The following is a 22,410-nucleotide window of genomic DNA, read 5'->3' as shown; positions in this document are numbered from 1 at the left end:
CCTCCCTCTCTGCCTTCCCGTTGCCCGGCTCACTGAACAAGGGACTGTCCTCTTCGTGTGTGTCAGGCTCTGATTGCCGAGGAGGCAAGCAGCAGGCTCGCCGAGCAGGAAGAGGAGCCCGAGAAATTCCGAGAAGCCCTGGTGAAGTTCGAGGCCAGGTTCAACTTCCCCGAGGCAGAGAAGCTGGTTACCTACTACTCCTGCTGCTGTTGGAAGGGCAGGGTGCCCCGCCAGGGCTGGCTGTACCTCAGCATCAACCACCTCTGCTTCTACTCCTTCTTCCTGGGCAAGGAACGTAAGTGCAGCCCTTCCTGGGGTCGTCTTGGGAGCGATTTGGCCCCTCACAGGTGGAGCCAGCAATTGAGATGCTCAGCGCTGCTCCCAGGAAAGGTCGTGAATGTGAAGAGTTAAACAGCAAAAGATTTAAGTAAAGGACAGAGATCGCAACCGGTGACACTTGATCAGCTATGCGTGCTGCTGCTACCAGGGGGTTTTCATTTTTCCTGTTGTCTTAAGAAACATTTCTATGTAGCTCACTTCATGTGGCCACTAAAGGGTTTTTTGTACTGTAGGTTGCTTTGAAGACACAGTGTCGTAACTGATGGCTGCGTATTTCTCAAAGAGTAGGACATATTCCTGCTTCTTAACACTGGAGGTCATTAAAAAATTCCCAGTTCTGAAGGTCGTGACTGCCCCTTGGAAGAGTGGCTGGATACACGGTTGCTTCTAGAAGGGGAGTTGTTCATCTGGGTCCACCTGGGATTCATGCACTGATTCACCTCTCGCACATTTGTCCAGCGGCCGGAGCTGAGTTAGGCAGTGGGATTCCAAGGTGAAAGAGAAAAGCCACGAGTGTCAGTGGTGTATTGAATGTTTAAAAAGCCATTCCCATCGAAACTTCTTCCAGAGCCAAATACTGTTTCACGTGCCATGCTGGGTGGTATGGATGCTGCTGCTGCTGTGTGTATGTGTGTGTGTGTGTGTGTGTGTTATGTGTATGTATATGTATATACCTGTATATATGTGTGTGTATAAACATAGACTTTTTTCCTTCCCATATTTATGTTTCCAGTTGAACCAGTGTGTGTGGGTGCTCCTCTTGAATGTCTGCTGTGGCTAGCTTCTGGCACATGGTGTTCCCTTCCTTTTCCGGCTCATCAGCCTCAGTTCTGATGCTCCAGGACGTACACACTATCTGCACAGCCCTTCCCCACCCTTGGAATGTGCTCTGATCTAACCTTAGCCATCCCCGTTTTCCTTCTTTCTGAAATGCTTTTCAGTGTGAACACCTGCCTTTCCTTCCTTTCCGCATGCTTAACCTGTTTGGAAACTCCTGTTCATCCTTCAAAACTCAGTACACGTTCCATCACCTCCAGGAAGCCTTCCTGGTTCCTTTATAATTTGTACCCATTTGTGTATTTCTGTGCTGGGTCCCATCAAGTAAGTGGCCATTTATTTGTTTGCATGTCCATTTTCTCTGTTTGAACAAGCTCCTTGAATGCAGGGCTCTTCACAGAGTAGATGCTTAATGAATGGCAGTTGATGGTGTAGGTGAAATGTGTGTGTGTGTGTGTATACGTAAAAGACTTTATGTGAAAACAACTAGAAGTAGCTGGAGAACCTTATTCTCAAATTTGATGTAAAAGTGTGGCTTTTAAAAATTATTATTTATTTTTTTAAATTTCTCTTTTTATACCCTGGATAAGCTAAGACTTTTTAAAATTATTAAAAGCACCGAAAACAGTGCTGTAAACAGTATTGTTTACAAAACTGAGAACAGTATTGTAAGATAAATGGAAAGAAAGAGTGAAAATAAAAACAGTTGTTCCCTACTTTGAAAAGGAAAGTGAATTATTTTCTGATACTTATTAGTGAATCTAATTAGTAAACCGAATTGTGTTAAGATGATAAGATTTGGGAAAAAATAAACGATTCCTAATATTGGATAACATTTCTCATTTTAAGTTGTTGTGTATGTCTCGTTGATAAAAACCAGCTAGTTAGATGTGAGACTCTCTGTTCTTTGTTAGCTCTGTCTGTATTGCCACCACTGGCTACTGCTGTGTTAGAAACATTTCTGAGAACAGAACACTTGTTTCTAAAATGTACTGTTTAGATTGTATTAATTTAAAAAGAGTTTCATAAAAACTGCTTGTACTCTGTCTCCCAAGACTCTGACAGCACCATTTGACACAGTTTAAACATTAAGTCCATTTCTGTAAATGGGATCATGAATAATCCTCTTTTACACTTTTTCTCCCCACAGTTTATGCCATGAATGCTGTTTTTGAAACCAGCATTTATGTAGATTCAGAAACTGTTGCATAACTGTTGAAGTCTAAATATTTTTGAGAAAGTTATACGATATTAACTTGGTATTTCAGAGTAGTAATCCCTGGAAGCTTGCAGCAGCCAACAACTTGGGAAGTTTCACTTAATTAAATCTTCTCAGAAAACTGTTAGAACATGAGCTAGGTTTGAACCAACAGCTGTCAGCAGTTCTGTGCTCTTCTTCCCTGCTCTGGTTTAAAAGGTGTTCGCATTTCCGCCTATGGAAAGCTTCGCGCAGTTGCTTCCCAGCGCCCACGAGTTTGGCTCGAGTTTTATGGCCTAAGATGCATTTGCCCTTTTTCTCTTGCAGTTAAACTTGTAGTCCCTTGGGTTGATATCCAGAAATTAGAAAGGACGTCCAATGTCTTTCTGACGGATACCATCCGCATCACCACGCAGAATAAGGAGCGGGACTTCTCCATGTTTCTGAACCTGGACGAGGTGTTTAAGATCATGGAGCAGTTGGCCGACGTGACGCTCCGACGGCTGCTGGACAATGAGGTCTTTGACCTGGACCCCGCTCTGCAGGAGCCAAGCCAGATCACCAAGAGGTGAGCGCTTCAGCGCCAGAGCGTCCCTCACCGGCATGGGGTCCCAGGCCTGCACTCCACCTTCGTGTCTGTGTGCTTTTGTCGGCCTCGGTGGTACTGGGTTTCAATTTCCATTGTGGCGTAATCCACATTTTCCTATGTTGTTCATACTCATGGAGACAGAATCATTAGAAATTGATTGTTACTCATTTCCTTCATGCAGTCATCTTCGATTTCCGGATCCATTTCACCTCTTTTTCAGATGTTATTTCAAAATCGATTTTGGTAAAAAATACTTCAAAATGCAACGTGTGTAGCCTCATGATAGAAATCTGTTAAGTACTGTGCTGGGCTAGTGAACGTTAGGACGTTTTGCCTGTTCATGTTAAATGACGTTGTAGAAAAAGTTTTCAGGACACCTGGACTTAATTTTTGGTGCCACTTTGTCATCAGCAATGTGCCTTTACTAAGAGGGGAAGTCAATATTCTTTATTATTCATTTGCTGCATGGGTTGTGAGGTAGTTTGAATTTTTTGTCTCACCTTAAGGAAGTTCAGACCATGGTGTTTGAGCTTGACTTTGATTTCTGGGTTCGTGTTTCGGGACTGGGTAACTGCAGCGCTAATGAAAAGCAGAAACTATTACAAAGGTATCTTTCGAAAACAAGTTACAGATAGAAGTGCTCGCTTGGCTAGATGTTTTTGATGTAGCTACAGAATCACCCACTACTAATTTGAACACTACCAGTCATTAAACAAATTTTTTTTTTATTGTGGTAAAATACACATAACATAAACTACCATTTTAACCATTTTTAAGTGCACAGTTCAGTAGCATTAAGTACATTCATATAGTTGTATCATCGCCATCCAACTCCAGAACTCTTTTTGCCTTGCAAAACAGAAACTCTGTACTCATTAAACACTATTTCCCTATTCCTCCTCCTCAGACCCTAGCAACCACCGTTCTATGTTCTTTCTCTTTGATTGTGACTATTCTAGGTCCATCATATAAGTAGAATCATATAGTATCTGTCTTTTTGAAACTGGCTTATTTCACTTAGTATAATGTCATCTGTGTCATGGCACATGTCAGAGTTTCCTTCCTTTTTAAGGCTGAATAATATTTCATTGTATGTTACAGCCCACATTTTGCTTATCCATTCATCTGTCAATGGATAGTTGGGTTGCTTCCACCTTTTGGCAATTGTGGATAATGCCATGGTGCAAACCTGTGTACCAGTATCTCTGAGTCCTTGCTTCCAGTTCTTTTGCATGTGTACCCAGAAGTGGAATTCCTGGATCATGTGATTTTAATTTTTTAAGAACTACCAGTCATTTATTTTTTTAAAAATTCGTATTATTTACCTATTTTAACATTTCTATATGCCTTCTTTTCTTTTTTTTTTATTTCAGCATATTATGGGGGTATAAATATTAAGATTACATATATTGCCCATGCCCCCTCTGCCCCCTGGAGTGAGAGCTTCAAGCGTGTCCATCCCTCAAACGTTGCACGTCTCACTCATTATGTATGTATATACCCATTCCCCTCCTCCCCCCTCCCAACCGCCCAACACCCGATAGATGTTATTCCTATATGTCCACTTAGGTGTTGATCCGTTAATACCAATTTGCTGGTGAGTACATGAGGTGCTTGTTTTTCCATTCTTGCGATACATCACTTAGTGGAATGGGTTCCAGCTCTATCCAGGAAAATACAAGAGGTTAATATGCCTTATTTTCAATTGGATTTTCTTGATACTATCCAAAGAGATGACTAAAACATAGATACTGTGCTTTTGCTTGTGAGGCAGTTTCATGCTGCAGCAGCGACATTTCATGCCTGGCTGTCAGCGTCCCATGGGCTGGAGGGCACGCCACTAAGTTCCCTCCAAGTGCTAAGATTTAGTGTTCAGCAATAATACAAAGAAAAGTCTTTTTTAAAAAATAAAAAGATACATTATTCCTTACACTGGCTGTCTCTCCTCTGTCTTCTCTGAATGTTTGGAGGAATGAGTGTCTTTCTAATCAACGGTCTGTTAATGGCAGTGTGTTTGGAGTTTTTATGTATTCAGAAAGAATTCAAAGACCCTTCCTGCTGTGTGCATTGATTTAAAACTGATCGAGTATAGTCACAGGTAAGGCAAAAATCAAAAACAAATACTCTTGATTTTTTGGGTAAAATTCCAACAAATTTAATATGGTTTTTGTGTCCCTTCTGGTAATCTGACAGCTCCTTTTCGAGACAGAGAGAGAGAGGTGCTTGTTACCCCTTGTGAGGGGGCGCGGTTGAGGTACCGTCCTTTGGTCTCCGACTCCGCCCCTCTCAGCCCCAGGCTTCCCGTTGCGGTCTCTAGCTCCATCTTGGGGCACCTGTTTTAAAAGGAAGACAGCCGGCTGGGCACAGTGGCTCACGCCTGTAATCCTAGCACTCTGGGAGGCCGAGGCGGGCAGATTGCTCGAGGTCAGGAGTTTGAAACCAGCCTGAGCAAGAGCGAGACCCCGTCTCTACTATAAATAGAAAGAAATTAATTGGCCAACTAATATATATAGAAAAAATTAGCTGGGCATGGTGGCGCATGCCTGTAGTCCCAGCTACTCGGGAGGCTGAGGCAGGAGGATTGCTTGAGCCCAGGAGTTTGAGGTTGCTGTGAGCTAGGCTGATGCATGGTACTTTAGCCTGGGGAACAAAGCGAGACTGTCTCAAAAAAAAAAAAAAAAAAAAGGAAGACAGCTCAGTACAGCGGGTGCCATGCTCTCTGCAGAAGCTGGTGTCTGAGTCCTTTCAGTCCAGCTCACAAAGATCTGTTAGGAGTGGAAAAGCCACAGTCTCAGGAAGCCCTGAAGAAACAAGTGTGGGCTGTATGAGTTGCTGAAGGGCTCTTGTCATAGAAACCGCCAGTTAAAGCTTGTGTGTGTGTGTGTGCGCACACATGTGCAGGGACCAGTGAGTGTGTGAACTGCAGCCACGTTGTTTCAGGAGCAGGAGGCCGGCCAGTAGCCCTGTGTGTTCTCTTTGGCCTCACGGGTCTCCTGACATGCTGGCTTGGCTCCGCTTCCAGATGTGGTGGTGTTGGTTTTGGGTGGAGGTGAGGAAAGAAGAGGACGATCGAGGGTCTATAGCACCAGCGACCCCTGTGGTAAAATCATCTGTTTTGGAAGGAAGGCCATCAGTGTTGGCCACCTTCATTTCCATTCCGGAACTCAGGGGAATTCTGTAAGTGTGCTCTCCTTCCCTGTGCCCTTCCCTGGGAGCCATCGGAAAGAAGATGAGAGAGAAAAGGATAGAAGGGGCCCAAGTGGCAGCAGGAGGTTGAGGTTGCAGCTCAGGGGTGCCCAGGGCCAGCCCCGAGGATTCCGGCCCGCTGTGGACTGCGCGTTCTGCAGCTTCCTCCCAAAGAGAAAGGCGAGCACCTACCAGCTCCCTGCTAGTTCTCATTTGTAGCTTTTGTCATGGAGACCCAGGCCTGTGGGTATAAACAGGTAATGACTCAGTCAACTTGACGCCCGGCCAAGAAAGCCCAGGTTGTGAAGTTTAGGAAAACAGTCTCTTCGTGCTCAGGGCACAGAAGTGCTGGAATGCTCCTCCGGCTGTTTGCTGGTACGTTTTCACTTCCCTTCCCAGATAGCGGCTTCAGAAAGGTGCCCTTGTGGTCAAGCATGGGGCGAGGGGTCTGATTGCTACGTGTGTCGCCCCAGCAGGACTTACATGGACACAGGGCAGAGCCCCGCACCCCCATGGGGGCAGGGAATATGGGACGGCACGTTGTCGTCCCAGACTCCAGTTGGACAAGTGACAGCCGCCAGGGCGTGAAGTCCTCTGGCTCAGCCTCACTGTGCAGAGGAGGACCGGGGATTCTCAAGCGTGTGGTCACAGAGTCTGGGAGGGCGGTGGCTGAGGGCTGGGAGGGGGCTCCCTGGAGGGAGGGGAGGAGAGAGGAAATGAGTCGATTGGTCCTGAAATTTTCAAACAGAAAATATCTATCCTGAAGTTGGGAATGGCAAGGTGAAAAAAGTGTATTCAGCAATTTTTGTGTGTGTGTGTGTGGGGGGGAGAGTGGTTTGGAGAGGTGACAGGCTTCACTAGATCAAATCAGAACCTGTTCCGAGTGGCTGAGGGTGCTGCAGGGGAACTTGGTTACAGCAGTGCAGTTAATGGAGATTGTTTGCCAGGACATGAGCTCTTCCTGCCTGTATGTAAAGGTGAGCGGTGGCCGCCCAAGGGCGGGTGTCCTTAGCAGAGCCCTTGTCCCCTGTGGCCTGGCTGACTCTGAATTCCCCTATCTATCTGGCTTTGCCTCCCTGCCCCCACATCCACCCCCGTCCAGCTCTTCTCCTTCTGCGCCCACTGGAAGTTGCCCAGGCTTGCCCCGTGTGATTTATTCGACTTTCCGTCCTTTTCATTCTGGCTTGAGCCCTCCTCTGCCTCAGAGTGCTCTTGGACCAACTGAGACATCTCTCAGGGGCTCCTACAGCCCTGCTAGCCACCCCCCTTGCAAGGGAAGGCCCACGTCTCACCCTCCACAGCCCGGCAGACTCTAAGCTGCTTGGCAGTTGTCAGAGGGTCAGCTCAGACGATTCTCTTGGGGTCAGGATGGGCAGCAGAGGACAGAGAAGGAGCCTTGCCTTGGGAGCGAGAGGCCTTACAGATGTTCCATGCTATTGAGAATGAGAAGCCTTGTAGGACCTGTGTTGCCAGGCCCTGGCCTCTCGGGGCCTCCGTGTGAATGGCTTTCCAAAGGAGTGAGAGGAACTTCACCCTGGCCACCTGTGGTCTGAGGGCCAGGTGGGCCCCCGCCCTGTCTGAGCGAGTGGTCCCGAGCTGCTGTGTGTCCTGTGCAGACAGCCACATCTGCAGTTTCACCCTGCCATTTCCCGAGGGATCCTTGGGAAGGGGGTGTCACAGAAAAAGATGTTCTGAGAGAACATACATTTGAGAAAGGAAGTGTTTTATGTGTGGACTTGGGCTTTGAGAAAAAGCACATGTGCCTGGCCCTTTTTGCCTTGTTTCCAGGGTCAAGAAATTCTTGAATCTAGAAATCTTGGCATTTCCCTGAGCTTAAAAGCACAGTTGTGAGGGTGGGCACTTCGCTAAGAGCCGCTGGGGTCCGTGTGTGCGCCTGTGTGAGGCACGCTCACACATGAGTTCGCCCTTACACACTGAGCACGGGAGCCCGGCCACCCCCGCCTGTCACACAGCCTGAGTTTGGGGAGTGTTTGGCTTCAAAGCAGCATTAAGCCTTCTGACACGTAGTAGGTCCATATCTGTGGGCCGAGTGACCGCATGCAGTGAGAGTTGGCGTGTACCTCAGGGTTCTCCCCAAAAGCATTCTAGAAGGTTGATGAGAGAGAGGGAGAGGGAGAGAAACCTGTTTTGATACATCTTTACCTAATTGAGGAGAGGCAACTCTAATTCTGAATTTTCAGAGAAATGAAAGAACTACCTACCCTTAAATTTCTTGGATCTAAAGTCTTAGGGATAAAAATTTGAGTTTTTAAAAGGTGCACACATAAGTCTAGAATTTTCTGCATTGTTGTCATGCATGAGTGTACATATCAATTTCAGCTTCAGCAACAAACATCATGTCTGTTGCTCCATATTTGGATCAATTTACGTTTATTCCCTACACAGTACAGGCTCATCAGAGGGCGGGTACAGAGATGGGATGGCTGGTGGCATCCAGACCCCCTGGGGGTCTCCGCCGTAGCTCTCTCAGGGCGCTGGCCTGTGCAGCCAGCTCTGTGGGTCTGGAGGTGAGCACAGCTGGGGTCTGGGTCTGGCTGGTTTCCATCCTCATGGTGCCTCTCCAGCGGCTTACAGGCTTGTGTCAGCTACCACCTTCTGAGTGTCAGGCCATGAATGGAGTCTGTTGTCTTCTCTATGGAGCAAAAGTGGAGACACATAGAAAGTAATGGAAGATCTTGAAAGGCAGGTGGTGACCCACGGGCCTTTTCTCTGATGTTTTCAGAAAAAGGAGGTGGTGATATATTTAGTATCAAAACTAACACCTGCTTCCAAACAGACCTAAGGGATAGGATGGTCTTGTTCTGAACTTCATAAAGAGCTGGTTTCTCATCTGTCAAGTCACTGTATCTTCATCTCAGTTATGCTAGAAATTTAAATATCTTGTATATCGCACAAAATTTAAAGGTGACATTGAAAGACAGCTTTCTAGGAAAGAGGAAGGAAAATAACTGAGCTGTTAGGAAGGTCCCTTCTGCTGCTTATTGTTTTTGTAACTTGAGGTTTCTGGTCTCCGTGCAGGAGACAGACCTCTGCATTGAAAGAGGACAGCCCAGAAAGGAGGATGAAGACTTTGTGTGTAGTATACTTGGGCTGCTTGGAAGCCACAGACAAGCCAGTAGAACCAAGCTTTTCACTGAGGCAGCAGGTGCACGGTATAGAAAAGAAACCAAACTTGTTCTTAGTCGGCCTCAGATACCTGAATTCCTTGTTCTTTCTTTGAGGGGTTGGATGCAAAATAAATGTAAATGTAAATCCTGCTACCTTTCCTGTGGCTCAGTACAAGCTTCTGTGGTTTGTGTCACGCACCACGTGTTCACCTTGACCTCAACCCTCTCCTTAGGGGAAAGGGGAATGTCCTCCCAGGAAGGAAGGCCAAGAGGTGAACTCATTGGCGACTAGAACCACGTTTGTGAGATACGTGCAGGGAGAAAGCATTGACTTTACTTCCACCAGAGCCAACATGGCCAACATGCTGTGCAGACCAGGATATCTATTTTCTAATTTAAAGGCTTTGGACACAGCTCTCAGGGAACTTGGGGGTCATCTTGAGGGACCTTGTCTTCCATTCATGCAATGCGTGGACTTTCAGAGAGTTGATGGTGCTTCCCATGTTCTCCCAGCCCCCTTTGGAAACAGTAGCCCATGCTGTATCAGGTATTTAAGGAATTACAGCTTTGGCCCACAGTAACAGGACCCATTGCATAGAATTTGTGTGATTTCTCCATGTGCCCAGAGGACGTCCTGGGCATGTGTGTATCTTTGTGAGGGCCTGATAGGAAATGCCATGAACTGTGCCCATGTTTGTGTGATAGCTGCTGCTTGGAAGATAGTTGTGTGATAGTTGGAAATGAGACCTAGCACAGAAGGGGCACGTGCCTGGAAGCCCAGCCCGGTGGGGTTCCACCGTCTCATCTGAAAAGATTGCTCAGGCTGTGTGCTGCAGGTTCAGGGTTTACTATCTTGCATTTATGTAGCATTTTAAGAGTTATTCTGTTATCAGAAGAAAATAGATTACGTTTTTAAAAAGCAAATATGTGGTTATATGGAAAATTTAAGTAAAATAAAACTGGACCGTAGAAATCCCACTAAGCAAAGACAATCACTATTAACATTTTTAGGATAAAGTCTTTGTACACGTCACTTTCTGTAAATTGTAAAGAATTTATGTAAATGGGATCATACAGTAGGTGCTATTTCTAACCTTTTTTTCTTTTATAATAATGTGGACATTATTTTAGATTCACAGGGATCAGAAAAGTCAGGCATTATTTCCACTTTATAGCTGTCAAAATGAGATACAGAGAGTCTTATCCAGGGTTACAGAGTTAATAAGAAAGCCAAGGATTCCATTCTTGACTTTGGGTGAAGTGCTAATTCTGTCTTTCTATTTATAAAGAACTCTTATTTAATGTGCCATAGAAATTGTTTTTTCTTCTGTATGTTAGAATTTCCCCTCTACTAGACTTTTGGGGTCTGACTTAAATTCATCAGTGTTTTCAAACACTGCGACTTGGCTGCCTTGTTGCTTTATTGGATGTTAGAGCCAAAAATCAGGGTTTGGGGGGTCTCCTGGAGGTGGGATCCCTGCTTCCCTCTCAGCACCATTCTTTGCTGTCAATACTGACGTGAAGCTGCTGGGGCTTCTCTCCAGTGACTCTTCACTTGGATTCTTTAAAAAGTGTTTTTCAGCCTGGGCAACATAGACTGTCTCTACAAAAATTAAGAGAAATTAGCTAGGTGTGGTGGCGTGATGCTGTAGTCTCGGCTACTTGGGAGCCTGATGTTGGGAGGATTGCTTGAGCCCAGGAGTTCGAGGCAGTGAGCTGTGATCACATCACTGCGCTCCAGCCTGGGGGGCAGGGGGAGACCCTATCTCTTAAAAAAATTTTTTTTTTGTTCATAATAATGACTAATATTTATTGAGTACTTATTATATGCCAGATATGGATCTAAAAATTTTAACAGCTATTTGGATACCTAATTCACATACTATATAATTCACCCTTTCAAAGTGTAGCATTCAGTGGTTTTTACTACTGTATATTCAGAGTTGTCAACCGTCAGTACAATCCATTTTAGGACATCACGTCATTCACGAAAGAAACCCCGTACTTACGAGCAGTCGCTACCCATTTCTCCCTCTTCCCCCAGTCCCTGAGCAGTCACTAATCATTTTATGTCTGTAAATTTGCCTGTTCTGGACATGTCATATACATTGCATCAGGCAATATGTAGTCTTTTTGTGTTTGGTTTATTTTACTCCACATAATGTTTTCAGGGTTCACCTGTGGCGTAGCCATCCATCAGCACTTCATTCCTTTTTTAAGGCTGAATAACTTTCTGTTATGTGGATATACCACATTTTGTTTATCCATTTATCAGTTTATGGACGTTTGGGTTGTTTCCCCCTTTTAGTTATCATGAATAATGCTGCTTTGAACATTGGCATGCAAATTTTTTTTTTTTAATTCTCACTGTAACTTTATTATTATACTTTTCTACAGTTGAAAATCTACCCGCATTTGGTGCATCTTTCTTTTTTTTTTTTTTGTTTAAAATTTTTTTATTTTTATTTTAGCGTATTATGGGGGTACAAATGTTAAGGTTGCATATATTGCCCGTACCTCCCCTCCCCCCTCGAGTACGAGCTTCAAGCGTGTCCATCCCCCAAACGTTGGCAAGCAAGTTTTTGAGTGGACACGTTTTCAGTTCTCCTGAGTATATACACCTAGAAGTGGGATTTCTCGGTCAAGTGGTAAGACCGCTTTTAGCCTTCTGAGGTACTGAGAGACTGTTTTGCGACGAGATTGCATCACGTGCCATTCCCACCCGCAGCGTCTGAAGCTTCCACTTTCCCCACAGCCTCGCCACCCCTTGTTCTCGCTGGACTTCTTGATACTCGGACTCTCTTACGCAGTTACTTTTGTGGGAATTCTCGGTGCTACTCACACCGGGAGGGAAGGCTTGTTTTGGTCCGTGAGTTCATTAAACTCCGTCCGTGCAGAGAGGCAGCTCGTTCTGCCCTTGTGCTTGTTTGTCCCGAGGGCGGCCGCGCAGCCCGAGCGCGTGAAGCTTGCGCGGCCCCGAGGCGCGCGCCTGCTTTCTGCATTCTCCTCAGTGCGTATCAGGGCGTGCCAGTGGATCGAAAAGTGTTTTCCTTCGCGATCCCAGGTGCCCATTCACCTCTCTTGCCTCTTCTTCTCCTCCTCCTTCCCCAGGGACCTTGAAGCCAGAGCGCAGAATGAGTTCTTCCGGGCTTTCTTCAGGTTGCCGAGGCAGGAGCAGCTGCACGCGGTGGTGGACTGCTCCCTCTGGACGCCGTTCAGCCGCTGCCACACCGCGGGGCGGATGTTCTCCTCCGACAGCTACATCTGCTTCGCCAGCAGAGAGGACGGCTGCTGTAAGGTCGTCCTGCCGCTCAGAGAGGTAGACGCCGCCCTCCGGGGTGCTTCCGGCCGCAGCCTGTCGTCCTTTGAGCCCACAGCTGCTGGCTGGCAGATGCAGCATGGGAGGGGGCGTTCGGGCCGCACATGGCTTTGCCGCCTAAACATGGGCGACTAGATGGCTGGGCTTCTCGAGGGCAAGCGCGGCCGGGACTGGACCACTACCCATCCGGCCGGTTGCTTGTCCTGTTGTTGCTATGGCAACTCGAAATCTGCCTAGAAGTGACTGGTGAAAACGGGGTCCTCTACCCCCACCACGTTATCGATAAAGCGGTTATTAAAAAGTGCAGGCCTAGAAATGAAAGCTTTCCCAGCAGCTCTTGGAAATGAATCCTCCCCTTTCACCTACCAAAAAAAAAAAAAAAAAAAAGAAAGAAAGAAAGAAAAAAAGAAAGACGATCTACAAAAAGCACCACCTTTTGAAAATAAATGGTAAATTGCTTGGCTTGTCTCTTAGAACTTCAGTTAAACATTTTAAAATACTTTCTCTAATATGGCTCAGATCCCTTCCCCCTATAAAATTCTATGATTCTCCTCTTGGAAACGGGGGAAACCTGCCTCTACTTCTAGGTCTGAGCGTCTCAGTCCTTTGGTGTCAAGGCACCCCTGCTGAGCCAGTACCCACAACTCTGCCACACATGGAGACTCCAGACTCCTCCTTGTAAGATAGGTCCTGAGTATTGTACTGCTCTCTGAAAAAATCCAGAACTCTTTTATTCATGTGATTGCCTACCTCCGTGTCATTTTTCTGTAGCAGATGTCTTCATTTTATAAATATTCTTATTTATCAGGGGAGCAGGAAGTCCAGGAGCTACCTGGTGACATATATAAACATAATAAAAAAAAATGATCAGTTTAATTATAGGAGGTGTACGATTCAGTGGCATTAAGTGCATTCACATTGCTGCGTCGCCACCGCCACCATCCATCCTGCAGAACTTTTTTGTCTTCCCAAACTGAAGAGGCACCCATTAAACTACAGCTCCCCTCCTCTTCCCTCAACCCCTGTCAACCCCTATTCTACTTTCTGTCTGTGAATTTGACTACTCTAGGTACCTCATATAACAATATTTGCCCTTGTGGCTGGTTTATTTCACTTAGCATAATGTCCTCAAGGCTTATCCATGTTGTAGCATGTGTCAGAATTTGCTTCTTTTTTTAAGGCTGAGTAATATTCCACCTTATGGATAGACGGCATTTTATTATGTGTTCATCTGTCGATGGACGCTCGGGCTTCTTCCTGCTTTGACAATGGTGAATAATGCCACTGTGTACGCTTTCTAACTTTGGCATTAGTTTCTTTTCTTTTTTTTTTTTTTTTTTTATTTGAGACAGAGTCTTGCTCTGTTGCCTGGGCTAGAGTGCCGTGGCATCAGCCTAGCTCACAGCAACCTCAAACTCTGGGCTCAAGCCATCCTTCTGCCTCAGCCTCACGAATAGCTGGGACTATAGGCATGCACCACCATGCCTGGCTAATTTCTTCTATATATTTTTAGTTGGCCAATTAATTTCTTTCTATTTTTAGTAGAGACGGGGTCTCACTCTTGCTCAGGCTGGTCTCGAACTCCTGACTTTGAGTGATCCTCTTGCCTCGGCCTTCCAGAGTGCTGGGATGACAGGCGTGAGCCACCGCGGCCCGGCCTGGCATCAGTTTCTTCCTGCAGCTGTTTGGTTCTGCCTTCTGTCTTGGGTTAGTTTCTGACCGACCTTCCTGCCTTGCCACCCTGTCTTGGCAACAGGTGGTGAGCATTGAGCAGATGGAGGACACGAGCCTGCTCCCTCACCCCATCATCGTCAGCATCAGGAGCAAGATGGCCTTCCAGTTCATCGAGCTCAAGGACAGAGACCGCCTGGTGGAGGGTCTGCTCGCGAGGCTGAAGCAGGTCCACGCCAACCACCCCGTGCACTATGACACCTCCACAAATGACGACGTGGTATGGCCCTTAGAAACACTGAGATTTCATGTGCCGAGAATCCCTTTTCTGACCGTGTCTGGGGCGGTGGTCTCCAAAGGGGGTGCAGACGAGGAGGTTCACCCGGGAGAAGACGATGGCAGGGGCCGCTGGGCTGTGTCTCGCCTGGCATCATGTCTGATACACTGGGCGTCCTGCGCAGGTGTGTTGCGCAGAGCAGGGGAGGTGCTGAGGAACCGCCCCACAGCTTGGAGGAGGTGACCTGTGACACCCTCTGCACAGCTTAGAGGGGTTGACAGCTCCTGCCCCTGAGGCCCAAGGGGATGACGTCATTCAGGGCAGCTGTAGCCTGCCGAAAGAGAAGCTTCATCATCCTTTAGGTTGGGCTGCAGGGGCCTACCCTGCTGTTCTTCCCATCCCTCGTCCTCTTTCTCGACTCGTTTCACTCTTATGCAGTGATGGGGAGAAAAGGAGATGCAGCCTCTCTCTGTCCCTAGACCTGTGTTCTCAAGGTGGTCGTCCCCAGCCCCAGAAGCTGAGGGGAGGCCGAGGCTGCCCACGAGGAGTTGCCTGGGGACCCAGCCCTGGGAGCCGTACTAGCCCCCCCACCCCCGGGAGAACACTGTGGGGCCATTTCTTCCTGAGGATGGAATCCTGTTGGGTTTGATAGTCAGTGTTCCCCCTTGAGTAGTTTAAGTCTGTTATGCTTGTGTAGCCAAAGGCAACACAGAGACTGTCCCGTGATTAAAGCAACGACTTTCTTCTTTCTCTCTCTCTCTCTTCTTTTCCTTTTCCTTTTCCTTTTCCTTTTCCTTTCCCTTCCCTTCCCTTCCCTTCCCCCTTCCCCCTTCCCCCTTCCCCCTTCCCCCTTCCCCCCTTCCCCCCTTCCCCCCTTCCCCCCTTCCCCCCTTCCCCCCTTCCCCCCTTCCCCCTTTCCCCTTCCCCCCTTCCCCCTTCCCCCTTCTCCTCTCCTCTCCTCTCCTCTCCTCTCCTCTCCTCTCCTCTCCTCTCCTCTCCTCTCCTCTCCTCTCCTCTCCTCTCCTCTCCTCTCCTTCCTACCTTCCTCCCTCCCTCCCTCCCTTCCTTCCTTCCTCTTCCCTTTCCCTCTTTTCCTTCTTTCGCAGACTTCACCTGTGTTTTATTCAGCAAGCATATGCAGTGACCACAGGTTTGGGGATCTTGAAATGGTGTCGTCTCAAAACAGTGAGGAGAGTGGCAACGAGAAGAGCCCGCTGCTGCACCCCGATGCCCTGGTCACCGTCTTCCAGCAGTCGGGTGGCCAGAGTCCCGACTCCCGAATGGTGGGTGAGGCGGCTCTGCCCTTGCCGGCCCCCCAGAGTGGAGCCATGGGCGTGGGTGGTTGCCAGGATGTCTGACCCGCTGTGGGACGTTGGCACCTGTTCACGCCAGCTCCGTAGGGCCCCGGGAGATCGGTTGGCACAGGTTGCCAGGTGACCTTGGGGAGCTACAGTTCCTCTTCCCTCTTGTCCTCACTGGTGACAAGCGGAAGGGGTCTGCTGACCTGGTCAGAGGACAAAGGGGGCTGTCCTCCCCACCTGCCCTGCAGTGGCTCTTGTACTGCTCTTGGCTGCGTGGCCCTAGGACCCCACAGTGGGGCCCTGTGTGCTTTCCAGGTACAGGACAAGTCTGTCTCCTTTTTTTTTTGTCTCTGGGACAAAAGGTCACCTGTCTTCTAGTTTTACTGAAAATACTTTTGCCATATTTACTTACAGTTTTCTTCTTCGTAAGGAGAATTTGAGGCAAATGTCGCATACAGTCGGGTAAAGCGACTGGAAATTATACTTTGAAATAGAGCCATAGCAGGTGGGATGCTATGTTGTACCATGAGTACCAGCCAGTGGCTTTTAATATTATTGCCCCAAGCTTATTTTTGGTTGCTTAATGGCTCCTATAGATCAATTATTAGCTTTATTTATCCAAAACCAATTCTTCTCACATGGCTTTACGCATATAGATGCATAATTAACTCTTATTGACTAAATTCATGAGAATATTGAATGTGTGTATTTATGTCTCCCATACCTGGAGAATACAGATAATTAAAAGCAAATATAAATCTCTTGTTTAAAGGCACCAGACATTCCTGCCATCTAGGGATAAAGTCGGTTGCCTAGAGAAATGCTATCTTTCTCATTTCTGCTAATGAGAACAATAATTTTTTCAGGTTTCGGTTTTCCCTTTGGCTGTCAGGAAGCTCAGTACAAATTGCGATGCCCTCTCGTTCCCCTTTGCCCTCTGAGCTGACCTGGGTTTTAGTAGCTGCCTTGGCAGTGACATCCTGAGGAAGCTTCCACTGATGTGCCCGTGTGCCCCCCGCCCCCTTCCGTCCTCCCACCCAATTTGGGCTACTTTAGTATTTGGACTGACATACTCTTATTATCAGCCTTGCCAAGGAAATTGCATTTTATTTCTGTGAATGCTCCCGCTGGGCTCTGAGCTCCTGGGGGGCTGGTGTTCTGTGTCATCCAGCTTTGCATCCTCTGTGCCTACTTAAGGGTTCAGAACTGTTTGCTCTGTGTGAATACAGGTGTCGTGGCCTGTCACCAGAGGCCTTTCTGTTCACAGAGGCAGCACTTCCTCTGTTATGGGTCATGCATCAACTCCGGGGGCAGGCGAGGCCGGGCTGCTTTGTACATTAGGAATATTTCCGTTTCCAGTCCAGAGAGCAGATAAAAGTCAGTCTGTGGAACGACCACTTTGCAGAGTACGGCAGGACCGTGTGCATGTTTCGCACAGAGAAGATTCGGAAGCTCGTAGCCATGGGGATCCCTGAATCTTTACGTGGAAGACTTTGGCTCCTTTTCTCAGGCAAGTGTTTCTCCGGTTTTTTTAGGCCAAATGTTGTTATTTTTTGGAGTGGGTGCAGGAACAAGCCCTAACCTGAGCGGCGTGTGTGTGTGCGCGCGTGCTGACGAAGGCATCCATCTCTGGACCGTTCCTGTGAATTGGGAACCAGAGCCGTGGGGAGCACTCACTGTGCTGCCGTGGGGCCCCAGTCGGGTGGCCTGGGGCCCCTGGGGGCTGCTCAGTGAGTGTGACGCCTGGGCCAGGTGATCTCCCTCCCTTTAAAAACGACTTTATGAGTGTCTGTGCAGAGCTCAGAATTCTCTGGCAGTGAAGCGTCTTTATAAAATGTGCCTTCTGAGACGGACTAGACAGAGGTGATGATCATCCCTCAGACGTAGCTGACCGCGTGTCGAAACACAGCCCTCAAAAGCGTAGCTCCACGGGGCCTTTTTCCTTGAAGACGAGGGGCGGCCACAGAGACAAAACTGCCGACTTCTCTCCCATTCCGTTCCGTCCTCCTCCACTGCCGGCCCATTCGGTGGCAGGAAACTCCTCTGCCACTGTTGGGTGGCATCTGAGGGCCCCTCACCAGTTTGCTGATGGGGCCAGGCTTCCCGAGACTTCTGAGTGGGCGGTGTCTGTCTCTCCCCGTGGCCTGTGAGCGTTGGGTCCTGCCTGGCGGAGGAGCTGGGAACCCCGGGGGTGGGGAGGGAAGGCCCCTGCCACCCGGCAGTGTGATTTCACTGCTCATTTCGGGGTGCTGTGGGGGAGGTGTGGTGAGGGGTCCCCTCCCTAGATGACCCCGTGGCCAGCAGCGAGGCTCCCAGAGGCTGAGCCTGCGTCGCATGCCTGTCCCCTCCCTGCGCACTCCTCCTGGATGAGAACATTCCGTCGTCCTACCTCCTGCCAACCTCTTGCTGGTTCCTCAGCCCTCCCTTCTTCCTCTCCTCTTTCCTCCTTGTCCACCCCCGAAACAACCCCACGTCTCCGCTTTCCTGCCCGAGATGCCCAGACATGGATTTCGTGCTTCCCACATACCCAGTGGCATCGGCGTCTCGCGCCGTTGGGCGCCGAGCAGAGGGACCCGCCACCTACCAGAGACACACCATCAAAGCACCTCTTTTTTAAAATTAAAATTGTCTTCTGTATTTTTGTTTTCTTCTTCGTTTTTTTTTTTTTTTGAGACAGTCTCACTCTGTTGCCTGGGCTAGAGTGCCCTGGCATCAGCGTGGCTCACAGCAACCTCAAACTCTTGAGCTCAAGTGATCCTCCTGCCTCAGCCTCCCAAATTGCTGGGACTACAGGCATGTGACACCATACCTGGCTAATTTTTTCTATAAATTTTTTTAGTTGTTCAGCTAATTTCTTTCTATTTTTTTGGTGGAGATGGTGTCTTGCTCTTGCTCAGGCTGGTCTCAAACTCCTGAGCTCAAACGATCCACCCACCTCTCAGCCTCCCAGAGTGCCAGGATTACAGATGTGAGCCACTGTGCCCGGCTTCTTCTGTATTTTTGTACATGATAAAAATACGTATATTCATAGTTGGAAAACGAGAGCATGGAGGGGCAAGCAAAGAAAGTAACATTTCTCATCGTCCTAGAGGTGACTCCCGTCACCCTCGGCCTACAGTCTTCTAGATCCTTGTCATACGTACACGCACACGCTTTTCACGTAGGTCCGTGTTTTCGTATTTCCACGTTGGACTGTGTGATCCTGAGTTTATACAGGACTGTCTTTCCCAGTGAGTGAGAATATCCTTTGTTGACAGGAAGCTCACTGTCATGTTTAAGCTGTTGCTGAACAAGCAACAGCTTGTAAACGCTGGTTGTCACACGTGGATGCCACAGCGACTGTACAGCAGAGCACATGGGGGGCACAGGCAGTGACTGCAGGCTGGACAGCCGAGGAGGGTGTTTTAGTACACCCAGGAGAGACTCAAAACGTTGACGAGTGGTTAAAGGCAGAATTGGGCCCCCTTCTGCTCCCTGCTGTCCTTGGCCCTGCCTCACTGCCAGCCCCAGGGAGGGCTGAGCCCGAGCCCAGGGACGCCCAGTGCTGGCTGACGAGCGCAGTAGAGTCCTCGCCTGGTGCTCCTGCCTCCATCCCCCCATTGTGCCTGCCTGGTAGAGGCCCGGGCAGTGGCTCTGGCGGTGGGCGGCTGGCGAGGAATTTTCCGAGCTTGGTCCTCCTGCTGTGGTCCGTGCATCTTGAACCTGACCTCCAGAGTTCTGGGTTGGCCCCTCTGTAGCTGTCGGCTTTGCTGCTTCACAGCTGGTCCTTCTCTCCGTGCTTCACACATAGGCACTCCGTGCGATTTCTTGTTGAATTAATTCACGAACGTTGTGTGTGTGTGTATATGTGTGTGTGCTCCTCCTGTTGCTAGGGAATGCAGCTTACTAAAAACCTATTAATACAATTATTGTTATTATGAGCTTTTTCCCTCCCTCTCTCTATAAGGTCATTTTTAGAAAAGGGACCTCATTTCTTTTTTTTCCTTTCTCTTTTCTGTTTCTCGGACTAGGCCACGCGGCAGAAATGAATTCCTTTTGGTGGCGTGTGTTCCCCACATATTTTATGTCCTTCAATAAGTGACATGACTCCGTGGGGTCCCCTGACAGGCCGGGCCCCCTCCCCTTAGTGACACTACCCTGGTAATCACTCCCCCTTGAAACAGTGCCTTTCAAACCCAGATGCCGTGACGGATCTCGCCGCGCACCCCGGCTACTACGGGAATCTGGTGGAGGAGTCCCTGGGGAAATGCTGCCTGGTGACCGAGGAGATAGAACGGGACCTGCACCGCTCCCTGCCCGAGCACCCCGCCTTCCAGAACGAAACGGGGATCGCTGCCTTGAGGAGGGTCCTGACAGCCTATGCCCACCGGAACCCCAAGATCGGATACTGCCAGGTGAAGCGTGCACCAGGCGCGGGGACCCCCACTCTGTGCCTCGAGTTCACCCTCTGGGCACCTGGTTCTGTGCCCAGGCCCCGAGGGAGAGCTGTCGTGTGAAGGCACCGTGCTCACTCCTTTCCCCGAAAGCACATGTCGAATAAGGGCCAGAGGAAATCATCTTCAGATCGTCAAACAGGCTGATCATTTGAGATTTAAAAGTTTACCTAGTGCCTGAAAAGAGCAGAGTGTCCATGCAGAGTGATGGTGTAGGAGCAGCAGGGCAGATTTCGGGCTTCACTGCCCCTCTCGAGCTCAGACGCAGGATGGGATGTGTAGGGCTTCCAGACCTTGGCAGGGATCACGGGGGTTATTTAAAATGGCAGTGCTGCTTGGGGAGGAAAAAGATGATCAGAGCTGATCTGTTTCCTTCAGGAGGTAAGATGACATCCTCTGGGCCAGGCGCGGTGGCTCACGCCTGTAATCCTAGCACTCTGGGAGGCCCAGGCAGGAGGATCGCTCAAGGTCAGGAGTTCAAAACCAGCCTGAGCAAGAGTGAGACCCCGTCTCTACTAAAAATAGAAAGAAATTAACTGGCCAACTAAAAATATACAGAAAAAATTAGCTGAGCATAGTGGCGCGTGCCTGTAGTCCCAGCTACTCTGGAGGCTGAGGCAGGAGGATCGCTTGAACCCAGGAGTTTAAGGTTGCTGTGAGCTTGGCTGATGCCACAGCACTCTAGTCTGGGCAACAGAGTGAGACTCTGTCTCAAAAAAAAAAGGATGATGTCCACTGAGCCGTCCTGACTTGAGGGGCGTGGTCCACAAAAACAAAATGAAACTCTGGTATTTGCTGCTGCTGTTTTAACTAACACAAGACTGGCTCAGTGAAGCTTCTGACATTTAAACATCTAAGGATCCAAACTTTGCTTTCCTATGAGGAAGCAGAATCAATGGGCGAATAGAGGGGGGTGTGTGTGCGTATACAGGGAGTAGCTGGATTTGATCCGAGCCTGAGATTTGCACCATGGCTGAATCCCACATTACTAGACGGAGACTGAAGGGTGCCCAGTTGTAAAGACAGGTGTGTCTTGTGAGGACTAGGTTGGGGTCATGGTCATCCCACTTCCCAAGTCTGGTTGGGGTATGCTGGACTTCTCACTTATAAAATCTTTACTTTTGTGGATCGTTTAGGCTTGTGTGTTTTTAATGCCTCTGTGGCATGAGGTGGGCTGGCTGGTAACTGTCCCTTGTCTGACCCCCGAGCAGTCCATGAACATCCTGACCTCCGTGTTGCTGCTGTACGCCAAGGAGGAGGAAGCCTTTTGGTTGCTGGTCGCCGTGTGTGAGCGGATGTTGCCCGATTACTTCAACCACCGGGTGATCGGTAAACCACCTCCCTTCCTCCTCTTCTGTGTCTGGGAAATAGTGATAAGGCCTGCGCGAGACATGTACTATCAGTTCTATGTGTAACATCCCTCGGTACCACTGAGCTAGTCTCTCCGCAAGCATGGTTTGACTCTTGACTTTGCAAAACCTAACTTGGGTACTGTAATTCTCTGCTCAGTTCTGGCCATATGGTGGGCCAAGGTAACCCAAGTACAGCCCTGCTACACACCTTACAGATTTTGGATTGAAAACAACCAAACAAGCAAATGATTTTAGATAAACAGCCAAACTTATAAGAAGGGCAGGAAGATTTCCAGGTCCAAGAGACAAGTCAAAAAGTGAAAGCCAGAGTGAAACCACTGATGCCATGGCCTGGAAGGGGGTCAGTGGGGTGGGATTCTTCTTGGTAGCCCAGGGAGCTTTTGTGTCGCTACGGAAGGTGGGTGGTTCGATGCTGGAGACCCTCGAGGCCTACACCGTCAATTAAAGGAGATATGGAGGAGCCCCCCACTTCCATCATGAGATCGTAGGAATGCACATTTGTTGCTTTCTGGGCTCTGGGTAAACCTACAGCTCCTGCACCAGTGCCTCTGTGGTTGAGATTTGAACATGCACTTCCTCTGTGCTCCCGCAGCCTCCTAGTGGAGAAAACAATACAAAAGTTACCTTGGGTTGGGGATCCTCCTAACGACACTTTTTAGTAATCCTGATGAGAGAGAGAGGCAGCCTAAAATTAGGGTGGTGGCGTGGGAACAGAAACACAAGAACCAATGTGGGACAGAATTTGGCAACTGACTGGATGTAGTGGGCAAGGCAGGAAGAAGGTGCTTTTGAAGGGCTGTGTCCTAAGACTTGGAGGAT

The 22,410-nt window shown here is 48.6% G+C and overlaps 1 protein-coding gene across 2 annotated transcripts in view; it reads left to right on the top strand.

The window, feature by feature from the left end:
- TBC1D8 (TBC1 domain family member 8) overlaps positions 1–22,410 on the top strand; it is a 107,655-nt gene that overhangs the window by 68,038 nt on the left and 17,207 nt on the right. For both annotated transcript variants that reach the window (XM_012740467.3, XM_012740466.3), the window contains exons 4-11: positions 67–295; positions 2,642–2,882; positions 12,329–12,536; positions 14,293–14,487; positions 15,591–15,767; positions 17,145–17,295; positions 19,965–20,179; positions 21,430–21,547. In XM_012740467.3, coding sequence (XP_012595921.1) covers positions 67–295; positions 2,642–2,882; positions 12,329–12,536; positions 14,293–14,487; positions 15,591–15,767; positions 17,145–17,295; positions 19,965–20,179; positions 21,430–21,547 — 1,534 coding nt within the window. The remainder of the gene's footprint in view (positions 1–66; positions 296–2,641; positions 2,883–12,328; positions 12,537–14,292; positions 14,488–15,590; positions 15,768–17,144; positions 17,296–19,964; positions 20,180–21,429; positions 21,548–22,410) is intronic.

Source organism: Microcebus murinus, chromosome 3, assembly GCF_040939455.1.
Source record: "Microcebus murinus isolate Inina chromosome 3, M.murinus_Inina_mat1.0, whole genome shotgun sequence".
Lineage (NCBI taxonomy): Eukaryota > Metazoa > Chordata > Mammalia > Primates > Cheirogaleidae > Microcebus > Microcebus murinus.
This window is presented reverse-complemented; position numbering and strand designations above follow the sequence as displayed.